At 44.2% G+C, this 24,062-nt stretch overlaps 1 protein-coding gene across 1 annotated transcript in view; it reads right to left on the bottom strand.

Moving 5' to 3' along the window:
- Positions 1-23,519, bottom strand: part of OPN5 (opsin 5) — a 31,263-nt gene extending 7,744 nt beyond the window's left edge. The window contains exons 1-4 of the mRNA XM_021100002.2: positions 23,390-23,519; positions 19,411-19,530; positions 15,942-16,112; positions 12,125-12,459 (exon numbers count right to left, since the gene is read on the bottom strand). Of these exons, the coding sequence (XP_020955661.1) occupies positions 12,125-12,459; positions 15,942-16,112; positions 19,411-19,530; positions 23,390-23,519 (756 nt within the window). The remainder of the gene's footprint in view (positions 1-12,124; positions 12,460-15,941; positions 16,113-19,410; positions 19,531-23,389) is intronic.
- Positions 23,520-24,062: the final 543 nt, after the last annotated feature.

Raw genomic sequence — 24,062 nt, 5'->3', positions numbered from 1 at the left:
TGACAAAAAATAGATTAACACTTACTCCATAATATTTTCTCCATTATACATAGTTTCTATTTTTATGGGAGTGCGCAATGGGGAACAGCAAGGACTTAAAACATTTGCATTTTGTTATCCTGTTTTAAAGGACATGGCAGAATTAAACAGACTGTGGTTTTTTAACACACAGCAAATGAATCCATGTGGTTTTTCTGAGATTAGAATAAAGCTGAATACTTCAAATCGAATGACTTGAAGTCAAGTTTAAAGCAGAAAGAAGGAGAAAGGCTTAGATCTCCAAGTACTGCATGATGTTGCTTATGGTTTTGAAGTGAATACAAAGTTAATATGAGGCACCATCATTTTCTGCAAACTTCTCAGATCAAAATAAATGCCACAAAATATTAAACATTGACTATTCCACATTAAAACTATTTTAAGATAGGCTACAAAAATGTGCGGAGGGAGGTCCCATTGTGGCGAAGCAGAAATGAATCTGACTAGTATCCATGAGGATGAGGGTTCGATCCCTGGCCTCACTCAGTGGGTCGGGGATCCAGTGTTGTCATGAGCTGTGGTGTAGGTCACAGATGAGGCTTGGATCTGGTGTTGCTGTGGCTGTGTCGTAGGACAGCAGCTGCAGCTCTGACCCTTAGCCTGGGAACCTCCATATGCCACAGGTGTAGCCCTAAAACACTGAAAGAAAGAAAAAAGTGCAGAATTTTATGTGACACTCAGTTTTCCCAGAACTTTCTACTCAACTTGGAACATCTGAACTTCACTTTCCACATTTCTCTGTGTGTCCTCATTTCCATTTTCCAAAATTCTCTCCCAGACGTTTTTAAACCAGTTCTAACACAGGCACCTGTACCCATCAATTTCCCCTAAGTTGTTTATTTTCTAAATTGCTTCTCTTTGATCACCGCCTTTTGGTTCACTGGAAAAGGAGTAAAAACTTGAAATTCTTAAATTAGACAGTTTCTGTGGGAGGAAATTCACAGAATATGTGTTTCACTTCTGCAAAAGAATCACACATCTGCAACCCAGCTGATTTTAAATATATCCTGCTGCAGGGGACCAGAGGATATGGGTATGTTCTAGCGATAGTTCAAGCTGGCATCAAGTGTCACATAAGCAAGACAGCCCACAATGGATCAAATCCAGCAAATTAATCAATTAAAGAAAGACTAGAATAGGGTTGAAAGTAAATTCTCCAAGATAAGGCTCTGCATTATAGCACTGAACCATTGCATCTGAGCCATTAGAGCAGAGAAGATTTCCAAGAAGGGAACTCCTGTCTTGCCTGTGGGTGGACGGCATGGAAAAAGGGGAAAGTTAGACCTGGACATCCTCTGGGGTTTGGATTCCAATCCTGGTTCAGCTCCACCGACCACTGTGCAGGAGACAGGATCCCTGACTCTCTAAGACCCGCCGCTGAAGTCGCTCGCACTAGGCTCCTTTGCTCAGATAGAAGTATGACTTCAGCCAATATTTGAAGCTGCTTGCTTCACACGTGGGTAATGAAATAGGTGAGACGAGAACTTAACGTGAAACTGAAGGCTTGGAAATGAGGGCCCAAGTGAAGGAGGGCCCTCACCAATAAAACGAGGCTGAATCACACTCCAGGACAAGCTGGACCGCTGATAAGACTGATATTTCAATGGCTGGGACAAGATATGGTCACAAGAAGAGAGACCACATCTGTGTATTGAGAGACCGGGCAGGGAGGGAGCGAACAGTCTCCCAAGAGCATAAGGAGGATTAGGTTGGGTTTTCCTATCTTGGCTCTAGTTGGCAAATATATGGATCTGTTCCTAACCAGAGGAGAAAATGATATTAAAAGATGACGATGCAATGATAAACGCCATTGATGCAGGAGTTCCCGTCGTGGCGCAGTGGTTAACGAATCCGACTAGGAACCATGAGGTTGCGGGTTCGGTCCCTGGCCTTGCTCAGTGGGTTGACGATCCGGCGTTGCCGTGAGCTGTGGTGTAGGTTGCAGACATGGCTCGGATCCTGCGTTGCTGTGCCTCTGGCGTAGGCCGGGGGCTACAGCTCCAATTCGACCCCTAGCCTGGGAACCTCCATATGCCGCGGGAGCGGCCCAAGAAATAGCAACAACAACAACATCAACAACAAAAGACAAAAAAAAAAAAAAAAAAAGATGACGATGCAATGATAAACGCCAGTGATCAGACTACAGTCCTCCACATGTGGGCATCCTGTCATTGAGGGAGATTTCCAAGGGCAAGGGGCAGGTGGGGGCCAGACAGTAGTGACCCACCTTTCTTGGCCTTCATCTATACACAAACAGGGGTGGCCATATTCAGCTTCCACACCACCTTCCAGAAACTAAGGAGTTGCTGCTGTGGCAGAGAGGAAACAAACCCAACCAGTAACCATGAGGTTGCGGATTCAATCCCTGGCCTTGCTCAGTGGGTTAAGGATCCAGTGTCGCTGTGAGCAGTGGTGTAGACCACAGACACAGCTCGAATCCCGTGTCGCTGTGGCTGTAACTGTGGTATGGGTCAGCAGCTACAGCTCTGATTCGACCTCTAGCCTGGAAACTTCCATAGGCCATAGGTGCGGCCCTAAAAAAGACCAAAAAGAAAAAAGAAACTGAATAATTCTGAAAAGATACATACACTCTTATGTTCACAGCAGCACTATTTACAAGAGCCAAGGCATGGAAGCAACCTAAACATCCATAGACAGATGCATGCATAAAGACGATGCAGTACACACGCACACATGCACTGAAATATTACTGAGCCATGAAAAGAATGGCATAATACCATTTGCAGCAACATGGATGGACCCCGAAATTATCATATTAAGTAAATCAGAAAGAGAAAGACAAAAATTGCATGATATCACCTATATGTGGCATCTAAAAAAAAAAAATCATACAAATGAATGTATTCCCAAAACAGAAGTAGACCCACAGACATAAAAAATCAAACTTATGGTTACCAAAGGGAACATACATGATGAGGGAGGAATAAATTAGGAGCTTGGGATTAATATTACACACTACCATCTATAAAATATATAAACAACAAGGATCTACTTATAGCACAGGGAACTATAGTCAATACCTTATAGTAACCTATAATGGAGAAGAATCTGAAAGAGAATATGTGTGTGTGCGTGCGTGTGTGTGTGTGTGTGTGTGTGTGTGTGTGAGAATCACTGAATCACTTTGCTGTGTACTTGAAACAAACACAACATCATAAATGAACCATACTTTAATTGAAAAAAAGAAATTAAGTGGTTCAACAACTCCAAGCGTGTCTAGTTTGAGTTTCTTCTTTCCTTCCAGTTCAGCAGCAGAAGGATGACAAAGGCCAGCCGTCTCAGCCTCCCCTTCAGACACTTAGAAGGAAAACAATTTCTGAGAGCTTTGGTCTGTCTTCGGTATATTAGGCCTGGTTGGCAAATCAACCAGAAAATATTAATTCCTTAAAGAGAAAGGAGGAGGAGGAAGAGAAGAATTCTTGGGAGTTCCTGTCGTGGCGCAGTGGTTAACAAATCCGACTAGGAACCATGAGGTTGTGGGTTCGATCCCTGCCCTTGCTCAGTGGGTTAACGATCCAGTGTTGCAGTGAGCTGTGGTGTAGGTCGCAGACATGGCTCGGATCCCGAGTTGCTGTGGCTGTGGCGTGGGCTGGCAGCTACAGCTCCGATTAGACCCCTAGCCTGGGAATTTCCATATGCCGTGGGAGCGGCCCAAGAAATGGCAAAAAAGACAAAAAAAAAAAAAAGAATTCTATGCTTCCCAGTTACAATTTTCTCTGATCTTTCAATACCACCAGGCCATAAACAAGTGAAAACTGTGATGGGAAGGAAAGGATGCAAATTAGGTCATGTCACTCTGTGCATCTGTGTTTTGGGATGTGGGCTTAGAATTGAGCACAGTATTCCCTGACTAGGCAGTGGCTGGCTTACAGAAATTTTATCTATCTATCTATCTGTCTATCATCTATTTGTCTCTTTAGAGCAGCACCTGCAGCATATTGAAGTTCCCAGGTTAGGGGTTGAACTGGAGATGCAGCCGTTGGCCTACACCACAGCCGCAGCAATTCAGGATCTGAGCTGCAGATGCAACCTACACCACAGCTCACAGCAACATTGGATCCTTAATCCACTGAGCGAGGCCAGGGATTTATCTCACATCCCCATGGATACTAGCTGGGTTCTTAACCTGCTGAGCTACAATGGGAACTCCAGAACATATACATTTATAAATATCTGGTTTAACAAAACAAGGAGACCTCGCTAGACTCTATAGATGAACTGAGGCCTTTAAGGCAGGGCTAGTGCATCTCCAAGAGCAACAAATGCCCAGTCCTGGTCATTTTAGCAATAAAAGCTGCTGCCGTAGATTTCTAAGCAATCCAACCATGCTCACCATTTGCATAGGGCCTCAGAGTATCAGAAGATAGCTTAGCTATCTTTTAATTTCTCTCCCCCACCTCCATTTACAGATGAGAAAACTCAGACCCAAAGAGACTAAGTCATTTTCCCAAGATGAATCATTCAAGATTCTGGGTTGCAAGCAACAGCAAAGGACTTTAGCTGAATAAGACAGAAAAGGAATACATTGGTTAGGACTCAGCATCACCAGGAATGTTCTACTTAGAATCGGGGCTGAGCAGACAGACATGCTACCCAAAGCCATGACCTGAATGGATTCTGATACAGAAAGCAGGCTGCTGTAGCCCTGACGTCGGGCGCCACCTACCTGCCCTTCCCTTCGTGTGGCTAGTCCCTGAGAGAGGCTGATGTGGCCAGAGCCGAGGGTCATGGCTGCGTGCTAGCTATCATGGAAAATGAATAACTGATCTTCATGTGTCTTTTAAATGAAGAGACCATCTTTTCACTGACACAGTGTTCCTTCCCTGCAACTCCCCAGCCAGACACAATATATTGACAGTTTCTTAACGCAGAAATTTCAGAGCCAGAAAGGGTTCCAGCCACTGGCAGCCAAAATACATAACAAATGTCAGCTATGTGAGATTTCTCAGTGGGCTAGCAGCAACATTGGTACTGACCCCTAGTTTGAAATTCTTTCCTTGGACAGATGTATCTGTATATGTTTGAGGCCTTGTATTAGGTCCTGGGAACACAGCGTGAAGAGAAAGACATGGTTGTTGTCACGCTATGTGGCCTTACTGGCTAGTGATAAAGACAGACTTTGAACCAACAGTTGCAGAAATCAGTACACAATTGTCAATTAAAAATAGTAACAAGTTCTAAGAGGGAAATGTAAAAGCAGCAATGAAATATTTTAATAGAACTTGAACTCAATTTGGAGGATGCTTCGCTGGGAAGCAACCTTTAAGTTAAGAACAGCTAAGAGAAACCAGATTCATTAATTGGGTTTTTGTTTGTTTGTTTGTTTTTGTCTTTTGTCTTTTTAGGGCTGCACCCACAGCATGTGGAGGTTCCCAAGCTAGGGGTTGAATCAGAGCTGTAGCTGCTGGCCTACACCACAGCCACAGCAATGCAGGATCCGAGCCTTGTCTGTGACCTACACCACTGCTCATGGCAATGCCAGATCCTTAACCCACTGAGCAACGCCAGGGATTGAACCTGCATTGTCACGGATGCTAGTCAGATTCATTTCTGCTGAGCCATGATGGAAACTCCTTAATTGATTTAAAAAAAAAAAAAGGAATACAGGGAGTTCCCGTTGTGGCTCAGCGGGTTACAAACAATCAATTGGAATGAAAAAAAGCAAAACAAAATGCCAATATGGGTATAAAAGGGACAGAGGCACTCAAGCCAGGGGTCAAGGAACCATTAACACTGATCAAGGGAATGAGGTTAGCACAGTGTATTCAATTATGTGTCATCCTAGCAACCCTGATCAAGTGTCCAGCAGAAGCCAGGAAGTGGGGAGCCAGAGCCAACGGTACTCATCTTCATCCAGTGACCGTCTTGCAAATAAAGAGCCATAAGGATGCATCATTCAGAAAAGGAGATGTGCCAAGTGCCCTCAGGGCCTCTAGCAGAGGGCGTTCAACTAGCCAGCAGGGATCAGGAAGAGTGTCCGGTAGAAATAAGAGAAATCAAGAGAAACTCAAGTGTCCACAGAATCTGGCTACTAACTATAGGCCTGGAACATTGCAGGCGACCTCAGTGTGTTAAAGGAATAAACATGAAGTACCAATACGCACAGCGTAATAACATCTGGACAAATTAATCAAGGCTTCTGCCATTTCCTTCCTGTTACTCTAGCATCCGCCTTATTAAAGCAACAGCAAGAGTGTTTGCTGCATTGGTATGGTTTTTACAAGCAGAAATGTCCAAAGAAATAAAGCATTCATTTCTCAGCTTCTGAGCTTCAAAATAGATACCCGAAACTTACAAGGGAGGGACTAGTTGAAAGAAAAGGGTTTGATGATGAAAATGATGAAAATAACTCTGGGAGTTCCTGTTGTGGCTCAGCAGTGATGAACCCTACTAGTATCCATGAGGATGCGGGTGTGACCCCTGGCCTTGCTCAGTGGGTTAAAGATCCAGTGTTGCTGAGAGCTGTGGTGTAGGTCACAGACGCAGCTCGGATCTGGTGTTGCTGTGGCTGTAGCACAAGCTGGCACGTATAGCTGATTTGACCCCTACTAGCCTGGGAACTTTGATATGCCACAGGAGCAGCCCTAAAAATTAAAAAAAAAAAAAAAAAAAAAAAAAGACTCTGAGCATCTATACCTGGAGATCTGGAGCCCTCAAGGCATGAAGAGTGCTGTGAGAACAATTTAAAGGGTCAAGGGCCCACAGCCCAAAGGCAAGGGAGGACACCAAAGGAGCTGCAAATGACCTTGAGAAGCTGTCCTGAAGTTACTCCATGGAACTGAGCCTGGGGGAGGAGGGGGCCAGAAATGGGATTGGGGGAGCAGTAGATCCTCCTCAATGCATTTGCATGAGCAGAACGCTGGTGCCTCACTTCCTAGGGTCCCAGCCAAGCTCTGGATACCCACCCCATGGGTTGCTGTCAAAGGATGAGGAAATAGCTGGAATTGACCATGAGTCTACAGAGGCCTTGCAGGTGAAACAACAGGGATGCAAAGTGAGCCATGACAACTGATGCCTGAGACCAGAAGGACCTTACCTATCTCAGCAGCACCAGGGTCACTAAGTGCCAACTATCAAATCAGGAGTCCCCCAACCCCTGGTCCCATGGAATCATAATGACCTCCCAGGAACTTACACAGAGTCTAGGGAGAGGAAGAGAACCCAACTCAGATGAACTTCCCTTGAATGTGTAATGGTGCTTTTTTTACAAGGTCAAATGCAGGCATACAAAATGAGATTATACTGAGTCATAGGAATACAAAGAAGGGTTTCTCTCTCTCTCTTTTTTTTAGGGGGGTTTCTTTGAATTTTTTTTTCTTGTGTACACCTCTGCAATTTCTGAGGTCTGTGAAATTTTAGCCTGCTCTAAAAGTTTAGCCAAACCATTTTAAAAAATGGATTAGAAGGAAATAACAATGGGGAGAAAGGTTGATAGATGGAACATCATTTTTTAACTGGATGAGGCCAGGCTGGCAAAATGCAGGCTCAGATGACAATCCACCCAGAAATAATCAGAGTACACAAAAAAAATGAATGATTTTCATCCTACAATCCAGTGAGGTGGTCTTTAATAATAAGCTTTTAGGCCAGGCTGCTCTGAAGATTAGAAGCACCAAGTTAACAAGCAAATTGCTGATCCTGAGAGGTAGTTGAAAAAGGACAAGGCTTCTAAGACCATGAAAAGACCCAGGAAACGTTTCTCTACTTATTTTCACTCAGTACCCAAAATAACAAGATCAAAATGAAATAGTAATTGAAAATAGTTTGAACTTAGTACAGAAGGTGCCACAATAGAACGTTCTGTTTATTTTTGAACAAGGGTTTAATTTTGACTTAAATTTTTTTGCACAAATAATTAGCAACAGTGTACGAGTTCCCATCATGACTCAGTGGTAACAAACCCAACTAGGATCTATGAGGATTCAGGTTCGATCCCTGGCCTTGTTCAGTTGGGGTTAAGGACCAACTAAGGATCAGGCATTGCCATGAGCTATGGTGCAGGTCCCAGATGCGGCTCAGATCTGGCCTTGCTATGGCTGTGGTGTAGACCGGCAACTACAGTTCAGATTCCACTCCTAGCCTGGGAATTTCCATATGCCATGGGCACGGTCCTAAAAAGAACAAACAAAAAAGAAACAGTGTAGATTTTTGTTCTTTCAATATAAGTTTTATATACACAAATGCAGTATAGATGCCATATATAATGTAGACATCATCTATAAGATCATTTAGAATACATGTTAGCAGATATGTAAAAATAAAATCATACACAGATAGGCCTACCCTCATTTAACATCTCATTGGTTAAATCCGGTCTGGGGGAGTCTGCCTATTCGGCCTATACAGTGCAGGTCCATGGAGAATGATAAGCACACATCACATGGAGTTCCCATCGTGGCTCAAGAAGTGAATCTGACTGGCATCCATAAGCACACAGGTTCGATCCCTGGCCTCACTCAGGGGGTTAAGGATCTGGCGTTGCCGCGAGCTGTGGTGTAGGTCAAAGATGCAGCTCGGATCCTGCATTGCTGTGGCTGTGGTGTAGACCATCAGCTGCAACTCTGATTTGACCCCTAGCCTGGGAACCACCATATGCTGAGGATGTGGCCCTAAAAAGACCAAAAAAAAAAAAAAAAGGGAACATATCAAATGAAATGGTGTATGCCGAGCTTCCCTGTGTGTGCATACTGAGCTTCAAAAACCCAAACAAGCTCCCCACCCTCAAGAACACCCAAAGAGGTCAGTGTATGCAAACTATTCCATTTAGAATGGATGAGCAATTGTACTATTATAGCACGGGGAACTCTATCCAGTCTCTTGAGATAGACCATGATAGAAGAGGATCTAAGAAAGGGAATGTGTGTATATATATATATATATATATATATATATATCTGGGTCTCTTTGCTGCAGCAGAGACTGGCACAACACTGTAAATCAACTGTACTTTAATTTTTAAAAAATGAAAGAGAAAAAATAGAGAATACTCAAAGAACCAGATGCTAGGGTATTTGTAAGAGCTGACTGTGAGTGGGTTGAGCTGAGAAGTTCCACTAACAGGAGTCAGGATGATAATAACAGACTCAGAGAAACAGGAGAAGTGGGGGTGGGTCCAGACCACCTAAGTGTCAGAAGGTCAGGAACCTTGGGGGATGGGAAGAGGAGGGTGGACATCATATGACATCTCAGCAGCTTCATGGGTTCAAGGTCAACTGAAATCCATATACCCCTGTAGCAGATACCACCTCGTTCCCTCGGCACACTTCCAAAAACCATCAAAATTGAACCCTTTTATCTCTGTTACATTCAGCTGTTTCCTAAAACACTATTTGGTACAGAATAGGATTTGGATGAAATGTTATTCACATTTAACTTGGATTCATTTATTTGCATTAATTCTTTTTTAAAAAAATCACAGACAGGTGCTAAAGGAAGAACTGGAAATGAAGAACTTAATTCATGATCCTGCCTTTGATGGAAATATTTTTCCTACTTTACAACCAATGACAAGCTAGAAGTAGGTCGTGATTCCTGAGTCTGCATTTCTTTCTACATAAAACAGCTCTATTTTTAGGTTATCAGTGATGAAAATTTCTCTCAAACTTCCTCCTACTCAGATGTGGAGTTTAGAGAGGAAGGGGCACCTGGAACCATCAAGAATCTCTAGCTCATACTGTGCAACCACGAGGTCCTTGAATGATGTCAAAAAAATCTGAAATCTTGCAGTTTCCATCATGGCTCAGTGGTTAATGAACCTGACTAGCATCCATGAGGATGTGTGTTCAAGCCCTGGTCTCAGTCAGTGGGTTAAGGATCTGGCGTTGCCATGAGCTGTGTTGTAGGTCACAGACACCGCTAGATCCTGCATTGCTGTGGCTGTGGTGTAGGCTGGTGGCTACCGCTCCAATTGGACCCCTAATCTGGGAACCTCCATACCTGTGAGTGTGGCCCCAAAAAGACAAAAAAAAAAATCTGAAATCTGGAGAGAAAACTGTTACTAGGACAAAGGTCCTAGTTTACTAGAAAGCCTCCTCTGGTCTGGAGGGAACTCTGTTACTCCGGGTCCCCAAGTCCACTGGTCTCCAGAATAGGCTTTGAGATCCCTTGAAGGTGGGTGTCAATCAACCTGACTGATGGGGATACCAGAAGAATGGTTAGAACTTGAATCTACATTTATTTTTACCTTTATAAGAAAGAAACTAGAGGGTGCTAATACTAAAAATACAGCTTGATGGTATGACCTGTCATTTCTTGTTATTGATTTTTTTTTTTTTTTTTTTTTTGCTTTTCAGGGCCACACCTGAGGCATATGGAGGTTCCCAGGTTAGGGGTCCAATTGGAGCTGTGGCCACTGGCCTACACCACAGCCACCATGGAGGTTCTCAGGGTAGGGCTGAATCAGAGCTAGAGCTGCCGGCCTATACCACAGCCACAGCAATGCCAGATCTGAGCCACATCTGTGACCTACACCACAGCCACAGCAATGCCAGATCTGAGCCACATCTGTGACCTACACCACAGCCACATCAATGCCAGATCCAAGCCACATCCGTGACCTACACCACAGCTCATGGCAATGCCAGATCCTTAACCCACTGAGCGGGGCCAGGGATTGACCCCACATCCTCATGGATACTAGTCAGGTTTGTTACCTCGGAGCCACAACAGGAACTCCTGACCTGTCATTTCTATCAAGGATATGTACTGAAAAATATTTTTCGATCTAAGGTGAGAAGTGTGGAGAGTGTAAAGACCATGGCCTTAGACCCGACCAGAACGCTTAAGAGTCGAAAGAGAAAGGAGGAACTACAGTTTCTTTAATGTCATCTGTGCCGCAGATGACAGGACAACACGTTTGATCTCACTGAATCTCCATCGCCAACTCCAGGAAATAGATGTTCCTATTCCTGTTACATGAAAAAGGAAAGAGAGCTTCAAAGAAGCATCTACCTCGGTCACAAACCTGGAAAGTGTCAATGATGGAATCCAAGCCCTCGTCCATTTGCAACGTATCTGCTCTTTTCCTTATACCACACTATCTCAAGAGCTGCCAACTCTGAGGCTGGCATTGACCAAAGGAGTCAATGCTGCAAAGATTGCTCTTGTGTGAAGATAAGTCTCCCAGAGGAAACCAGACATGGTAAGCTCTTACTCTCTCCATGAGGCAGGACAACAGAATGTTGCTCATCAGGCCCATCCAGATCCATACACAACAGTAAATACTGTGAGCCATTCTATGACTCATAAAAGATATTCTTTTTTTTTTTTTCTGTCTTTTGTCTATTTAGGGCCTCACCTGTGGCACATGCAGGTTCCCGGGCTAGGGGTCGAATCAGAGCTGTAGCTGCCAGCCTACGCCACAGCCACGGCAATGCCAGATCCTTAACCCACTGAGCAAGGCCAGGGATTGAACTTGCATCCTCATGGATGCTAGTTGGGTTCGTTAACCACTGAGTCACAACGGGAACTTCTCTCTCTTTTTTTTTTTTCCATGGCTGCACTCGCAGCATATGGAAGTTCCCAGGACAGGGATGGAATCAAAGCCGCAGCTGTGACCTATGCCACGGCTACAGCAAAGTGGGATCCTCAACCCAATGCACTGGGGTGGGGTTGGGACCCACAACACAGCAGAGACAAGCTGGATCATTAATCCACTGCTGCACAGCAAGAACTCCCTGCAGCTGGGTTCTTAACCCATTGTGCCACAGCAGGAACTCCAAAGTTATTATTCTTCTTAGCGAACTAATTTTAAAGAACCAGTAATATCCTATTCAACAAAGAAAATAAGTCCCCAGTAGACCTATTACATAAATTTGATAGATATATTAGAAGTGTGTGTGTGCACATGTTTGTGTGTGTGTGTGTGTGTGTGTAAATGAAACAGAGACCGAGACAGAGACAGGGAAGAGGTGTCACTCAGGCTTAAACAAATAATAACAAAGTTCAGAAGGACACACCCAATGGACATTTGCGGTTCTCCCAGGCTCCTGCATCCCCTACCCTCTTCGCCCCACGACATTTTCAGGGATCAGAAAACACATCTGTCAGTTATTACCGCCGTTACCTTGGTCAGTTTCATCTCCAGCACGTGGCTGCTATGGATCCGACTGTCGAAATGGGCGACTTCTTTGGAGGAGGACTTAACCTTGGCAATGATCTTCACGTAGGAGAACACGATCACCGCCGTTGGGAGCAGGAGGCAGAAGAAGAGGATGTTCAGGATGAAAACCTGGCCCCCCACGGAGGCCTGGGCCAGCCACCAGTCCAGAGTGCAGGAGGTTCCGAAGGGCTCAGGCGCGTAGTCCCCCAGACCCACCAAGGGCATGGTGGTCCAGAAGGCAGCATAGGCCCAGATGACGGCCAGGCAGATGTAGGCATGCTTCCTTTTCAGCCAGACCCCTGGAGGTGGAAGAAGAGCATTAGCGGGATGTCATCTGCCCTCCACCCAGCTACGCCCCCTCGACATGGCAAATTCCACATCCAAAGAGTTAGTCCATTGGATTCTGGAAGAAGTGGTTGGTAACCGAAGCCAGAGGGAGAGTGGGGTGGAGGGAGAAGAGATCCAGAGCTTGGGCCTTCTTCCAAGAGAAAAAGACTGGAAGTGATGTCACAGGGAAGGTTTTCTCTAGGTATCTGGGCGCTTCGGAGGGGGAAGTAACAAAAGCTGGGGCGAGGTGGCAGTAAAAAGGTACGAGGATGCCCGAGACGGTGCAACTTCTCGGGGAAACATCCGAATGACCGTTGAGATCCTATCGAGTGTTGGAGGCCAACAGGTGGCATATAAAGATGGAGCTCCCCAAACGTGTGGATTAAGGGTTCATCTAAGGCAGAGTCCTTTAGGGGAGGTGAGAAATGATAAGCCGCTGCCTGCCTGCCTCTTTAAAATACTCTTCTTCCTAAAAGCCCTTGGGCCTTCTCTCACCTCCTTTGTCTTTCGCAGCACTTCCTAAGCACCAATTCTGGGGGCCAGAATTGGGGCCAAGGTCAAGACTGTGTGACCTGACGCGGGGTGGGCCCTGCTGCCTGAGAGCAGATTTCGAATCTTCGAATGTTATTAAGACAAGAGTCACACTCCCATAGTGCTAGAGGGAGGGGAGAACCTAGGGAGATTGTATCACCTTCTGCAAATATGTTCAGTAACACAAACAAATGGGCTCCATGTTTCAGCACTAGTTTCCATTGGCCCAAAGGGAATTCCAAGCGGAAGGAAAACGTGCCGTCGTCTAAGGAAAGCTGTAAAGCACCAGTGATCATTTCCCAAAGGTCAACGCAACCACGGTAGACAGGATGGTCTGATCTAGGGCTTCAGCCTATGCAGGAAATTACCTCCACACCCCGTTATTGCCTGGAACCGAAAGGGCCGGAGGAGGGACTCTTAGCTGCCTTGGGTTTGGGAAACAGAGAAGAACTATCAGAACGTATGTCATAAAAGCCCAATGATCAGCTCAGCACAGACTCTAGGCCTGCCTCTGCTTGGCATCACGTGCCGCCTGGGAGGTCCGAGGGACCTAAGGCTTCTCATTTCTAGTATGTGACCCTCTTCCCGTAACCTCTCCAGACATCTGTGTTCTCAGTAGTAAACGGAGGAGATAAAACGAGACTGCTTACAGATTTTGATGAGGGTGAGCGGAAAGACCACCAGGCCTCCTTTGCAAACTAAGCAAGTATTTTCTCCTGTGTTTGCCTCAGGTAGCGCTAACAAGAAATACAACGGATCGTTTCTTTCGTCTCAATTTTTTCAAATACACGGCAATTCTGTATTGTAAGATGCCAGTGTCATGGACCCATCTAGACCGGGGGAGCAATCAGGTAGCCACAACGTCCGTCAGCTCTTGGTTATCCATCCTAATGGTTACAACACTGGCACGGAGATTGATGCATATTTACGGGAGTGTGCGTACGCATGCGTAGAAGCATTTACGGCGAGGGTCACTTGGCGCGGTGCTTTATACTTACATTCGAGTGTGGTGAAAGGCTGCCAAGTACAGGAGGGAGGAGGTTAGTAGATTGGTTCTGTGTTGCTCCAGAAGTCAGAACTAGGACCAATGGGTGGAGGTTACTGGGAGGCAGTTTTGTCTCAATATAAGGAATAACATTGTAACAACCAGAGCAGACCAATCAGAGGATGGGCTGCCTTGTGCAGTAGTAAGCTCCCCGTCACTGGTCACTGGAAGTATTCAAGAAGAGGCCGAGCGGCTCTCTGGCAGGAATGCCTTCAAACAGTTTCCCACGGTACGGGGGGGACGAGGTCTACAGGTCCCCAAGCGACTTTCTTTTTCCAACATTCTTAGACACTGTGTGGAGGGTCTAACAGAGGGACAAATCAATGATGAAACCAGACTCTTGAGAATCAACTGAGAAGAAGCTGGAAAATTACCCAGCTCCCCTAGAAGTTAGGTCCTGCAGTGATTCTGGGGATGGGTGTCTTTAAGGGACACAGAGCCTGAAGTCAGGAAAGTCTTTAAAAGGCAGAGACATCAGGGTTGAGGATTCCTCAGACAGTCCCAGGAGACTGAACTTTTGGCCTTTGGGTCTGTCACATCTGTAGACATCGAAAATTGATTCGCTATGACCAACACTACGTTTCTAGAAACAAGCTGACTCCGAAGTCATCCCGAATATGATCATTGTATTTTTTGTTTTTGTATTGTATTAGAATTTTGGATTCAAGCTATTTCTATCAGAAGTTTTGAACTGTTTAGAAAAAGGCATGAATTTTTTTTTAAATGAGTGCTGGATGGTGAAGACATTTGGGCCGTGACCCTCTCCTCCATTTTTTTTTTTTTTTTTTTTTTTTGAATTTAGGACTGTTAAAAAAAAAAAAAAAAATCCTGGAGTTCTTATTGTGGCACAGAGGAAACAAATCCAAGAGGATGTGGGTTCGATCCCTGGCCTCACTCAGGGGGTTAAGGATCCGGCGTTGCCATGAGCTGTGGTGTAGGTTGCAGAGGCAACTCCAATTCAACCCCTTGCCTGGGAATTTCCATATACTTCAGGTGTGGCCCTAAAAAAAAAAAAAAAAATTACACCCTGTTGAGAGTGTCAGCTCAACTTGGTCTTTTTGATTTTAGGCTCCAGGCCAGGCTCTGTCCCCGTGGTCACAAGCACCAAGCTGATGGATACTGACAAGCAAAGCAGCCCAGTGAAACCAATATTATTCCCTGGTTGCGCCTAGTTCTCGACATTAAATTCTTCTCTTTGGAATACAATACATTTCCAGAACCCCAAGAAGCCAAAGTACTAAAATTTATTTTTCTCACATGTAGAATGGTCTTATCATTAAAGAAAAAAAAATTTAGCCTCTGACACTGTTGTTCATGGCTGGCTTACCCCTGATCAACTCTCTTTGCCACTCATCTTTCTACCTACCAACACCACAAAAAGAATGCTGGGAAGTATTTCTGTCTGTGTGTCCTTTCCTGCAGGCACGGCTCTCTGACCTGGAGGGGGATTCCTCATCTCTGCAGTCCTGGGGAGCCTGGGCACTAAAGGAGAACAGGAAGCATCTTTCCATATAATTGTATTTACTTCATGGGGAACCAGCTAAATGCTTTGGACCCAACATCCGTTCAAGGCATTTTATTTCTTTTGTTTGCATGGCATAACACGGTAAAGGCTTATTCTTTATACAAAGGAGTGGTACTTGTAAAAGCGTTGTAGCCAAACACCAGACATTCCTATAAGAGGAGTAGTCAAAGCAACCTACATGGACACAGGTTCCAATCCTTAAACATATGTTAGAACAGGGTAGGCTATAAATAGAAACACTCCTGATCCCTGAGGTTATGCATAATCTTTGTTTATACCTATAGGTAAAACATGGAGTGGTCTGACAATCCACCTAGATTTGACTATCAGGGACTAGAAACCTTCCTACTTACCATACGATAAATAGCAGATTTTCAGGTATCGGTCTAGGCTGACAGCAGTCATGGTGATAAGACTTCCACAGCCAAAGAAAAATCCAGCCCATCCGTACCAGCGGCAGCCAATCCAGCCAAACACCCAGCGGTGACAGAAGCAAGAGATGATGGTGAACGGTTTGCCTACAACTAGAGCACCAAGCAATTGGTCAAGGGAAGGTCCCTCCAGGAAAAACAGACCCGCCTTCCTCAACTTGCTGTCGAGTTTTATCCCAGGCAGATGAAAGAGTGACGTTAGTTCAGTGTGGGGTCCCATTTATTTACAACCAGACCTGGATTTCTGGGATGTAAACTCTTGATTCCTCCAGCTCATTTTGTTTATTTGTTTTTAACTTTCTAGAATGTATTCTACTTTCTTTTATTTCTTTTTTCTTCCTTTTTTTTTTTTTTTTTTTGGTTGTTGTTTTCTTAGGGCCACATTTGTGGCATATGGAAGTTCCCAGACTAGAGGTCAAATCGGAGCTGTAGCTATCGGCCTATGCCACAGCCACAGCAACGCCGGATCCTTAACCCACTGAGCAAGCCCAGGGATCAAAGCTGTGTCCCCACGGATACTAGTCGGGTTCGTGACTGCTGAGCCACAACAGGAACTCCTAGACTGTATTCTACTTTCATTCTTCCCCTGCACCTTTCTTATTCAGTCTTTGGACCTAATATCTACCTCCTTGAAGGGAATGGCTGAGGAGGTCTCTAAAGATTCTATTTGCTCCATCACCAAAACAAGGTTCCCCAATCTGCATGCATTGGGACCACCACCCCAGCCCTCCTAGTCATGCCCTTTCCTGGTACACAGTTCAACCTGTTAACATATATTTACTGGGCACCTTTATAAGCTAGGCACACCTCACCTCTCGTTGTCTACACAGCTAGTGTCATACTCCAACTGGCTAGACTTGTACCCTCATATCTGAGCCTCCTAATCCTATGGGATCTAAACCCCATGGCCAGGAGGGAAACCCAGGGGTAAAAGATTAATTTTTTTCATTCAACAAATAATGTTTCAGTGCCCCCGAGGCCACAGAGGGCTGGAGAACAAAGATCAAGATGAACAGATTCATTATTTAATAGAGAGAGGAGACCAAAGACAGAGAAACTGTAATAGAAGCTGTGAGCAAATGGAATGAGAGGCAGTGAGGAGAGCTGGGAAGAAAAATGAAGCAAGGGGAGCAGACAGAAATTGTTGTTTTATGTTAGGAGATGGGGAAAGACCTCTCTGAGAATGTGACATTTAGGCAGATGATAAATCAATAGCCTGGAAGGCAAGCAAACATTTAGAGGAAAAATATTCTAGGCTTGGGAGACAGCAAACTGTGAGTTCAAGCTAAGGGTCTGCTGGGGGCAGGGGGAGGGGCAGCCCCAAAGGCAACTGAAAGTGACTCAAATGGAGCAAAATTCTGCTAGCCTGGGAGCTTCCACATGCCATAGGCGCAGCCCTAAAAAGTTAAAAAAAAAAAAAAATGTCCAGCTCCAACCCCCCGGGAGTCTGGCTTAATTTCTCTGGAGTCAGCAGGGCCATCACAATATATTTTTTAGCTCCCCATGTGATTCTAATACGTATATACATTCAAGAGTCATTGATATTGAAACAATAAATATTAGTTGTTGTAGATGAAATCCGTCTGGTCTCTGGGATGTATTTCCTCAAGATGCCTAAATGGAATATAGTCAAGAAAAAAATTTAGACATAATTTTTTAAGGTTTACTGGAAGAGAAAGGTGTTTTATGGGAGTTTTTCAGAAGTTGAAAAAGTGATCTGAGTTAATCAGAGAAAACTAACCCATGGAAGAAAATGCTTTCTGGTGAATTGCACTAAAGATAAATGGAGAGTAATGGGGTGGTTTATGCAATTTTAAAGCAAATTTGCTTGATTGAAAGCATTTTCAATATATCTGGCCAATTAAGGACATGTTTATTCGAGCCTAGTCTAATTCAGCCTGAAGCATCAGTCAGCTATTTCCAGGATGAGGCTGAAACGGCAGGTTCCATTTCTTTTACATTCAGTAGCAGGGGGAGAACCTCGAGGGGGCAGGAGGGCTATCATTCATGTTGTGACACCGCCATCGTGTGGCAATAGCGGAAATGGCAGTCATTCTGGATTCTGGGCAAATTCCCTGGGGTCCACCTTGACTATTTTCACAGAAAGGGGCCAGATATGTCATGCTTCTCTTAGTGTGTATGTGAATTTCCTAAAAGAGCTCATGATATTTAAGCCTGTGCATACTGAGTAAAGTCTCCCCAAATACTTAAGACCATTCAAACTCAGTAAGAGGGCAGCACATCCACTGCTGAGCGACAAATAGTGACTCAATAGATAGACGTTTATTGAGCCTTGTTTTTAGAGATTGGCAGTGGCAGAAAAATACACTTTTGAGGAGAGAAATACATATCAGGAAATATTTTTAAAAGGATGCTTTAGAATGGAAATTGCTAAAAAGTTTCCAGTGGAAAGACCAATTGATGTGTGCTGTTCAAATTCAATTTCCCCCAGTTCTTACACCTTAAGACCACAGGCTACCCAACTGAGAGTGGGGATCCAAAGACATATTTGAGTATATCTAGGCAACCTTGGAATCTTATAGATGAACACAAAGGGAGGTGACTTGCCCCAAATCATTCATATTTGTAAAAATGAATTACAGTTAAAGAGAAATGGTATTCCAATCCCTCCTTGCTGGGGTATCAGAGAGACCAAAGAATCCAGAAATAAACCATTGTTTCATAATTTTGGCTGCACAATAAACTTACCTGGAAATCTTAAATTTTAAATAATCTGATGTCCAGGTAACATTCTCAACCAATTAAATAAAAATTCCTGGGAGTGAAACCCACCCCAGAGTTTTTTATTTGTTTGTTTGTTCATTTTTTTTATCTTCCCCAAGTGACAGTTTTTGTGCGGCCAAGTTCAAGAACCATTGAACTAGAAGCTCCCTATACTTGCAATCAGTCCCTAAACCACACACATGTCATGACAAGGGCAGCTCTTCCTCAGCCTGTATTCACTTCTCAGACTCATCCTTTACTCTTAAGACCTTTCCCCCTTGATGTTTATTTTTAAACATTTCCATAAAGGTGGGAGGGATATAACAGACCTCCAAACAGTGATCTGGAATGTGCCGGCAAGTTTCTGTTTTCTGAGTCACTCAACCCACTACACTTTGAGGTATTCAAAGGATCAGTTATCTTTTCAAAGTGTTTCTTCAGCATCTGACACGCCCGGTGCCTAAAAAGGACTCAGTGTGTGTTCCATGAATGATCTCTTTAGCCAGATAACCCTCCATGGACTTACCCTCAGTTCCGTAAAGATGATTTGTGAAGGGAGGGGCAAAAGAAAATGGGGGTAGGTGGTCTGCAAGCCAGTGAGGACTTCAGAAGGGGGCCTCCAGCCCCCCCCCCCCCGCCCCAAGAAGAAACGGCATGTCTGCCTTACCTGAAATCCCCAGATCACAGATCGCTAAATTGACAGTCATTATTTCTGCAGGTCTCAGCTTCTTTTTCCGTCTAGAAGACATATAAAGGACATACCCATTTCCAAATGTGGACAGAATCCCTACAAGGAAAAATAAAAAATCCCCCTCGTTAAAACAAGGATGGAGAGTTCACTCTGCTATGACACACTTCTCAATTTCAAAAATGGACACCATAGATTTAGAGAGGACTCTAAATAAAAATCTACGTCAAGAAGATGAAATAAAAGGCATGAGTTGTGAGTGACAGGCGAGGGATGGGTTGCCTCCAAAGGGATAGGAGTCAGGGAATCATCAAACTGCACTTACCCAGAAAAAGGAACCACTAATTTCCCAGTGAAGCTCAGGAGAGAAAGGGAATCCTGTGGTCAGTTCTTGTACTGGCCCCCAGGACGGAGCAACTCCTCAGCCATCTTTAGAGGACTGGCTTTTACAGAACACCTTCCCTCTGATGAGAAGGGTTAAGCCCTGGACTAGCGATATAGTCTGAAGACGAAATGACTCAAAACCAAATGAGGTGTTTGACTCTCCTTGTGGACTTCCAGAGGGGTGGCCGGCATTCAGGAGAGGCAGAGGCCAGGTTAGGCTGGCATGACCCCCGGCAAAAACAAAGTCATCTCTGGAGACATTTTGCATCCTGGGACACACGGACGCTGGGTGTCTGCAGCTGCTACTGGACCAGGCATTGAGGGGAAGTGAGTGACAGTGGGTTATATGGGCTCTCCCCGCCCACCAAAGGGAGAGAAGATGCCCGTCAACCCACCAACCTACCAACAATGGGATCCATGTGCTCCCACTTTTTTTCATATCCTTTTATTAATGACTGATTGGCTTTGGCATTACAAGGATACTGTTCCAAAGTTCTTACAAACCCAGTTTAAATCCAAAAAGACCCAATCCCTACTGACTGTATTGAAGAAAAGAATACACCTACTTCCATAGCTTAACATGTAGAGTAGATTTCTTCAGGAATTCTTGCTTCATAGTGTAGCTGTGTATAAATGAGAATCTGGTACAGCTGCCTTTGGTAGTAAGGAATAAGGAGAGTATTAACAGGAGAAACCCAGATTTTTCTCTCTTAACTTCTACTTCTCCACCACCATTCATTTTGGGGGGCAAAAAAATGTGTGTTTCAGCTGATGGTTTGAAACCACCAGGCGCTAACTGCATTGTGCTCTTAGGAAATCGAATCCCAGGACTCAGTGCTGCCACGTGGTGCATTAAAACGTCTTTAGCTTTCTTAAGTCGGAAGAGGGAAGAAAGGTAGAAGAGGCTGCAGAGATTCTAGAGCCAACCAGCCTACATGAAACCCACGCTGCATTAAAGGAAACCAGCTAGCAAGGCACACTGGGGAATTAAAAGGTGAAAACACGGCTTGCAAAATCATAAACACATGCCTTCTACTTTGCATCCAAAAAGATGAAAAACCAAACCTATGCATATGCACCTGATGCACAAAGCTCATTAAACACCTGGTGTCTTTCTACTTCTCTTTTGAGCATGTTGATTTTCTGACTTGTCTTTCTTAAATTAGCGCTACCAGTGATTCAGAAGGTTTCACCCAGTGCCCAAAGCTTTATCCAAAAATAGTCGACTCTCTAGGAGCTGCATGGAGGTTATCTTATCTAGAGGATGAGGGAAGGGAAACTTCTTTTTAATGAGAGTTAAAGGAAAAACAAAATTAAGAAGATAAGAGCTCAGGAGAGGGGGACATTTTTTGATTATCAAAATCCTGAATCTTTCTAGGAATACAAAAAGCTTAAATCTCATGTATAGACTGTCAGTGAACTAAGTATTTATGATGAAAGAGTAGAGGGTGCAAATGGGTCTCTGAGGGTTTCTCCTCTATTCCAAGTTCACATCATCATTTCTTCCTCCAGTTTCTACGAAGACTTCTAGAATCTAATGAAGCTCACCAAGAAGGTCATCCTGCTCTGGTTCCTTAAGAGGCATCGGGGTATATCCCCATGTTTAGCCTAGGATGGGATGAAACCAGACATAGAACCAAGCCTAAGACTGGGTGCAGGATGAGTCCAACCCTCCCAGCTGATGCTGAGTTTGAATGACTCTTCTCAAACTTACTACCTTTGGCTCCATCTCTATCTTTCTGCGTCACCTGATACTCCCTTTGTTTGGGACCTCTTGTTCTGGTTCCCCTCAGCACTCCCATTTGAATATAATTGTAGATTTCCCTTCCAACCCCACCCAGACATTGAGGGGGAAATTCTGCTGCTTGCCCTGCCCACCCTGGCTGTCTCTCTTCCGCCCTCCTTCATGGGGGACGGACCGATTGCCCTCCCTATTTTGTGTCATTGGAGAAATCTGTCAGGTTAAAGATGCTACTTTTTAATTCATTCCTTGCAACTTATAGAGACAAATTCAACTTATAAGAATATAAGTTGAATTCTTCTAAGAATTGTTCTGTCTTTTCTGATCATCAACAGTACTTAGGTTTAATAAAAATGCCATGTGGATTTTACGACCAGATGGTCCCTGTGTGGATGCGAGTCGTTTGCTCATTGTGTTCACTGCTATATGCCCAGCAATTTAAACCGTGACAATGAATAGGCAGTTGATATATATTTGCATTTGAAAGGACGTGGAGGTCCATTTATAAGAAACAGAATTTCAATCAGCACCATAATAACTAATAATAAAGCCAAAGACCCACGGAATCCCTATGCAGTGGACTTTCTGATTCAATTTCCTGGATTCCTTTTGCCTCAAGCACTGGCCATAGAGAGGTCTCCAGACTTTTCTAATGAGTTGGGCTAATTTTAGGAGGTTAAATGAAAGTCTTAGCCAATAAAAGGTAGATGAGAGAGAGGGGAAAGAGGGAGGGAAGGAAAGAAGGAGGGAGGGGAAGAGAGAAAGGTTGACCCAGCGTCTGAAAAGATTAAAGGCAGACACATCTAAAGACGTAACCCACCTGCACACTGGTTACCCAAATTTAAAACAGCTTTAAATGTAAGACAAGTATCATGATTGAAGCTAATTGCCTGGACTAGTGCTGTCCGATAGAAACGTAAGGTAAGCCAGAAATATGAGCCACACATGTATTTAAATTTCTTTCTGGTAGCTATAGTAAACCAAGTGAAAATATTACTAAATTCATTTTGATACCATATGTATTTAGCCTAATATGTCCAAAGTGTTGTGGGTTAGATATGTAGTCAATTGTTTTAAATTGTTATGTTACAGTACTGTTTTTAATTCTACATCTTCAGTATCTGTGTATCTATTTACACTACAGCACATCTCAACTGGGAAAAGTCTCATTTCAAGTACTCAGGAGTCCCGGGCGGTCACGGCCTTGGATGGCAGAGTCTTGCACAGCAGACAGACGTCCTGTGCTGTGCGTTAGGCACAAAAACTTTTGACCCTGGACTGACTTCCATTTATTATTCACACTTTTTTTTTCATCTCTTCCCCCTATCACAGAGCGACCTGACTAAAGCGAAGTCAATTCAGCACATCCATCCTACAGCATTGGGACCAAGTTCCCTCCGTTATGAAAAGCAGAGGCTAAACTAAATGACTTCTAAGGTCCCTTCGGAGCCTAGCCTCTTAGCACTCTATCAAAAGCATCCTCCAGCAAGTAAAATTTAAAGAAGCTCTCATGATCATGACTTTTGTTGTTCAGTGAACAAGCCTACTATCCAAGCAACCAAAATGAAATGTAATCTCGAACTGTTTGTGGTTGAACTTCTTTTTGGATTCTTAAGGGACTATTATTCATTCCTAATCATGAAGGTAATGGAGTCCCTTCTATGAAGTACGTATGAACGTCGTGGTACCACACCCCCTTTTCCTTCTTCCGCCCCCTCTCTATCTCCACTCAAAATATCCACTGGAGTGCTGGCATCTTCATGCAAAATCAACATGGCGGCCCATGAATTTTCTAGGTGCAGGCTTTGCACGGAAAAAATTAAGGAAACTTACCAATGATTGTTAGGTAAAAGCCGGCCACTAAATCCGCTTCCCAGGAAAGCTTGGAAGCAAAGGGATCCCCCTCCCGAAGGTAGTGTGGCCGGCGCTCATCCGGGGGCGGGGCCGTGTGGTTCAGGGCCATGCTCTCCTCCAGCACCAGGGTCTGAAAGGCAGATGGACGGAGGTCGCCACAGACCTGAAGAAGCCAATCCCACCCATCTTATAACTGTGCCCCCTGCTTTAAAATGCGAAACACGTTCCCTGAGTCATGCTGGAGTCTCCAATTAATAGCTGGTAAACACTCGAGAACGTTTTTCTGCAACGGATCTAAATATGTCAATATCCAATTCTTCAGTGTGTAGATTAGCCAAGACTACGTCACCTCATTTTCTTCTTTTTTCTTTCTTTCTTTTCAGTTGGCTAAAGTTTTTTTGTGTTTTTTAAATTGAAGTATGGTTGATTAACAATGTTGTGTGAGTTTCTACTGCACAGCAAAGTGATTCAGTTATGCATATATATATATTCTTTTGCATATTCTTTGCCATTATGGGTTTTGTTGTTGTTGTTGTTGTTGTTTTTCTTTTGTCTTTTTAGGGCCACACCCACGGCATGTGGAGGTTCCCAGACCAGGGGTCAAATCAGAGCTACAGCCACTGCAACTTGGGATCCAAGCCATGTCTGCCAA

The sequence above is a fragment of the Sus scrofa genome, chromosome 7 (assembly GCF_054392235.1).
Source record: "Sus scrofa isolate SSC_HxYL_T2T_F1_AM1 chromosome 7, Sscrofa_HxYL_maternal_Yorkshire_Landrace_v2.0, whole genome shotgun sequence".
Lineage (NCBI taxonomy): Eukaryota > Metazoa > Chordata > Mammalia > Artiodactyla > Suidae > Sus > Sus scrofa.
The sequence above is the reverse complement of the archived record's forward strand: the minus strand, read 5'-3'. Positions and strand labels throughout refer to the sequence as shown.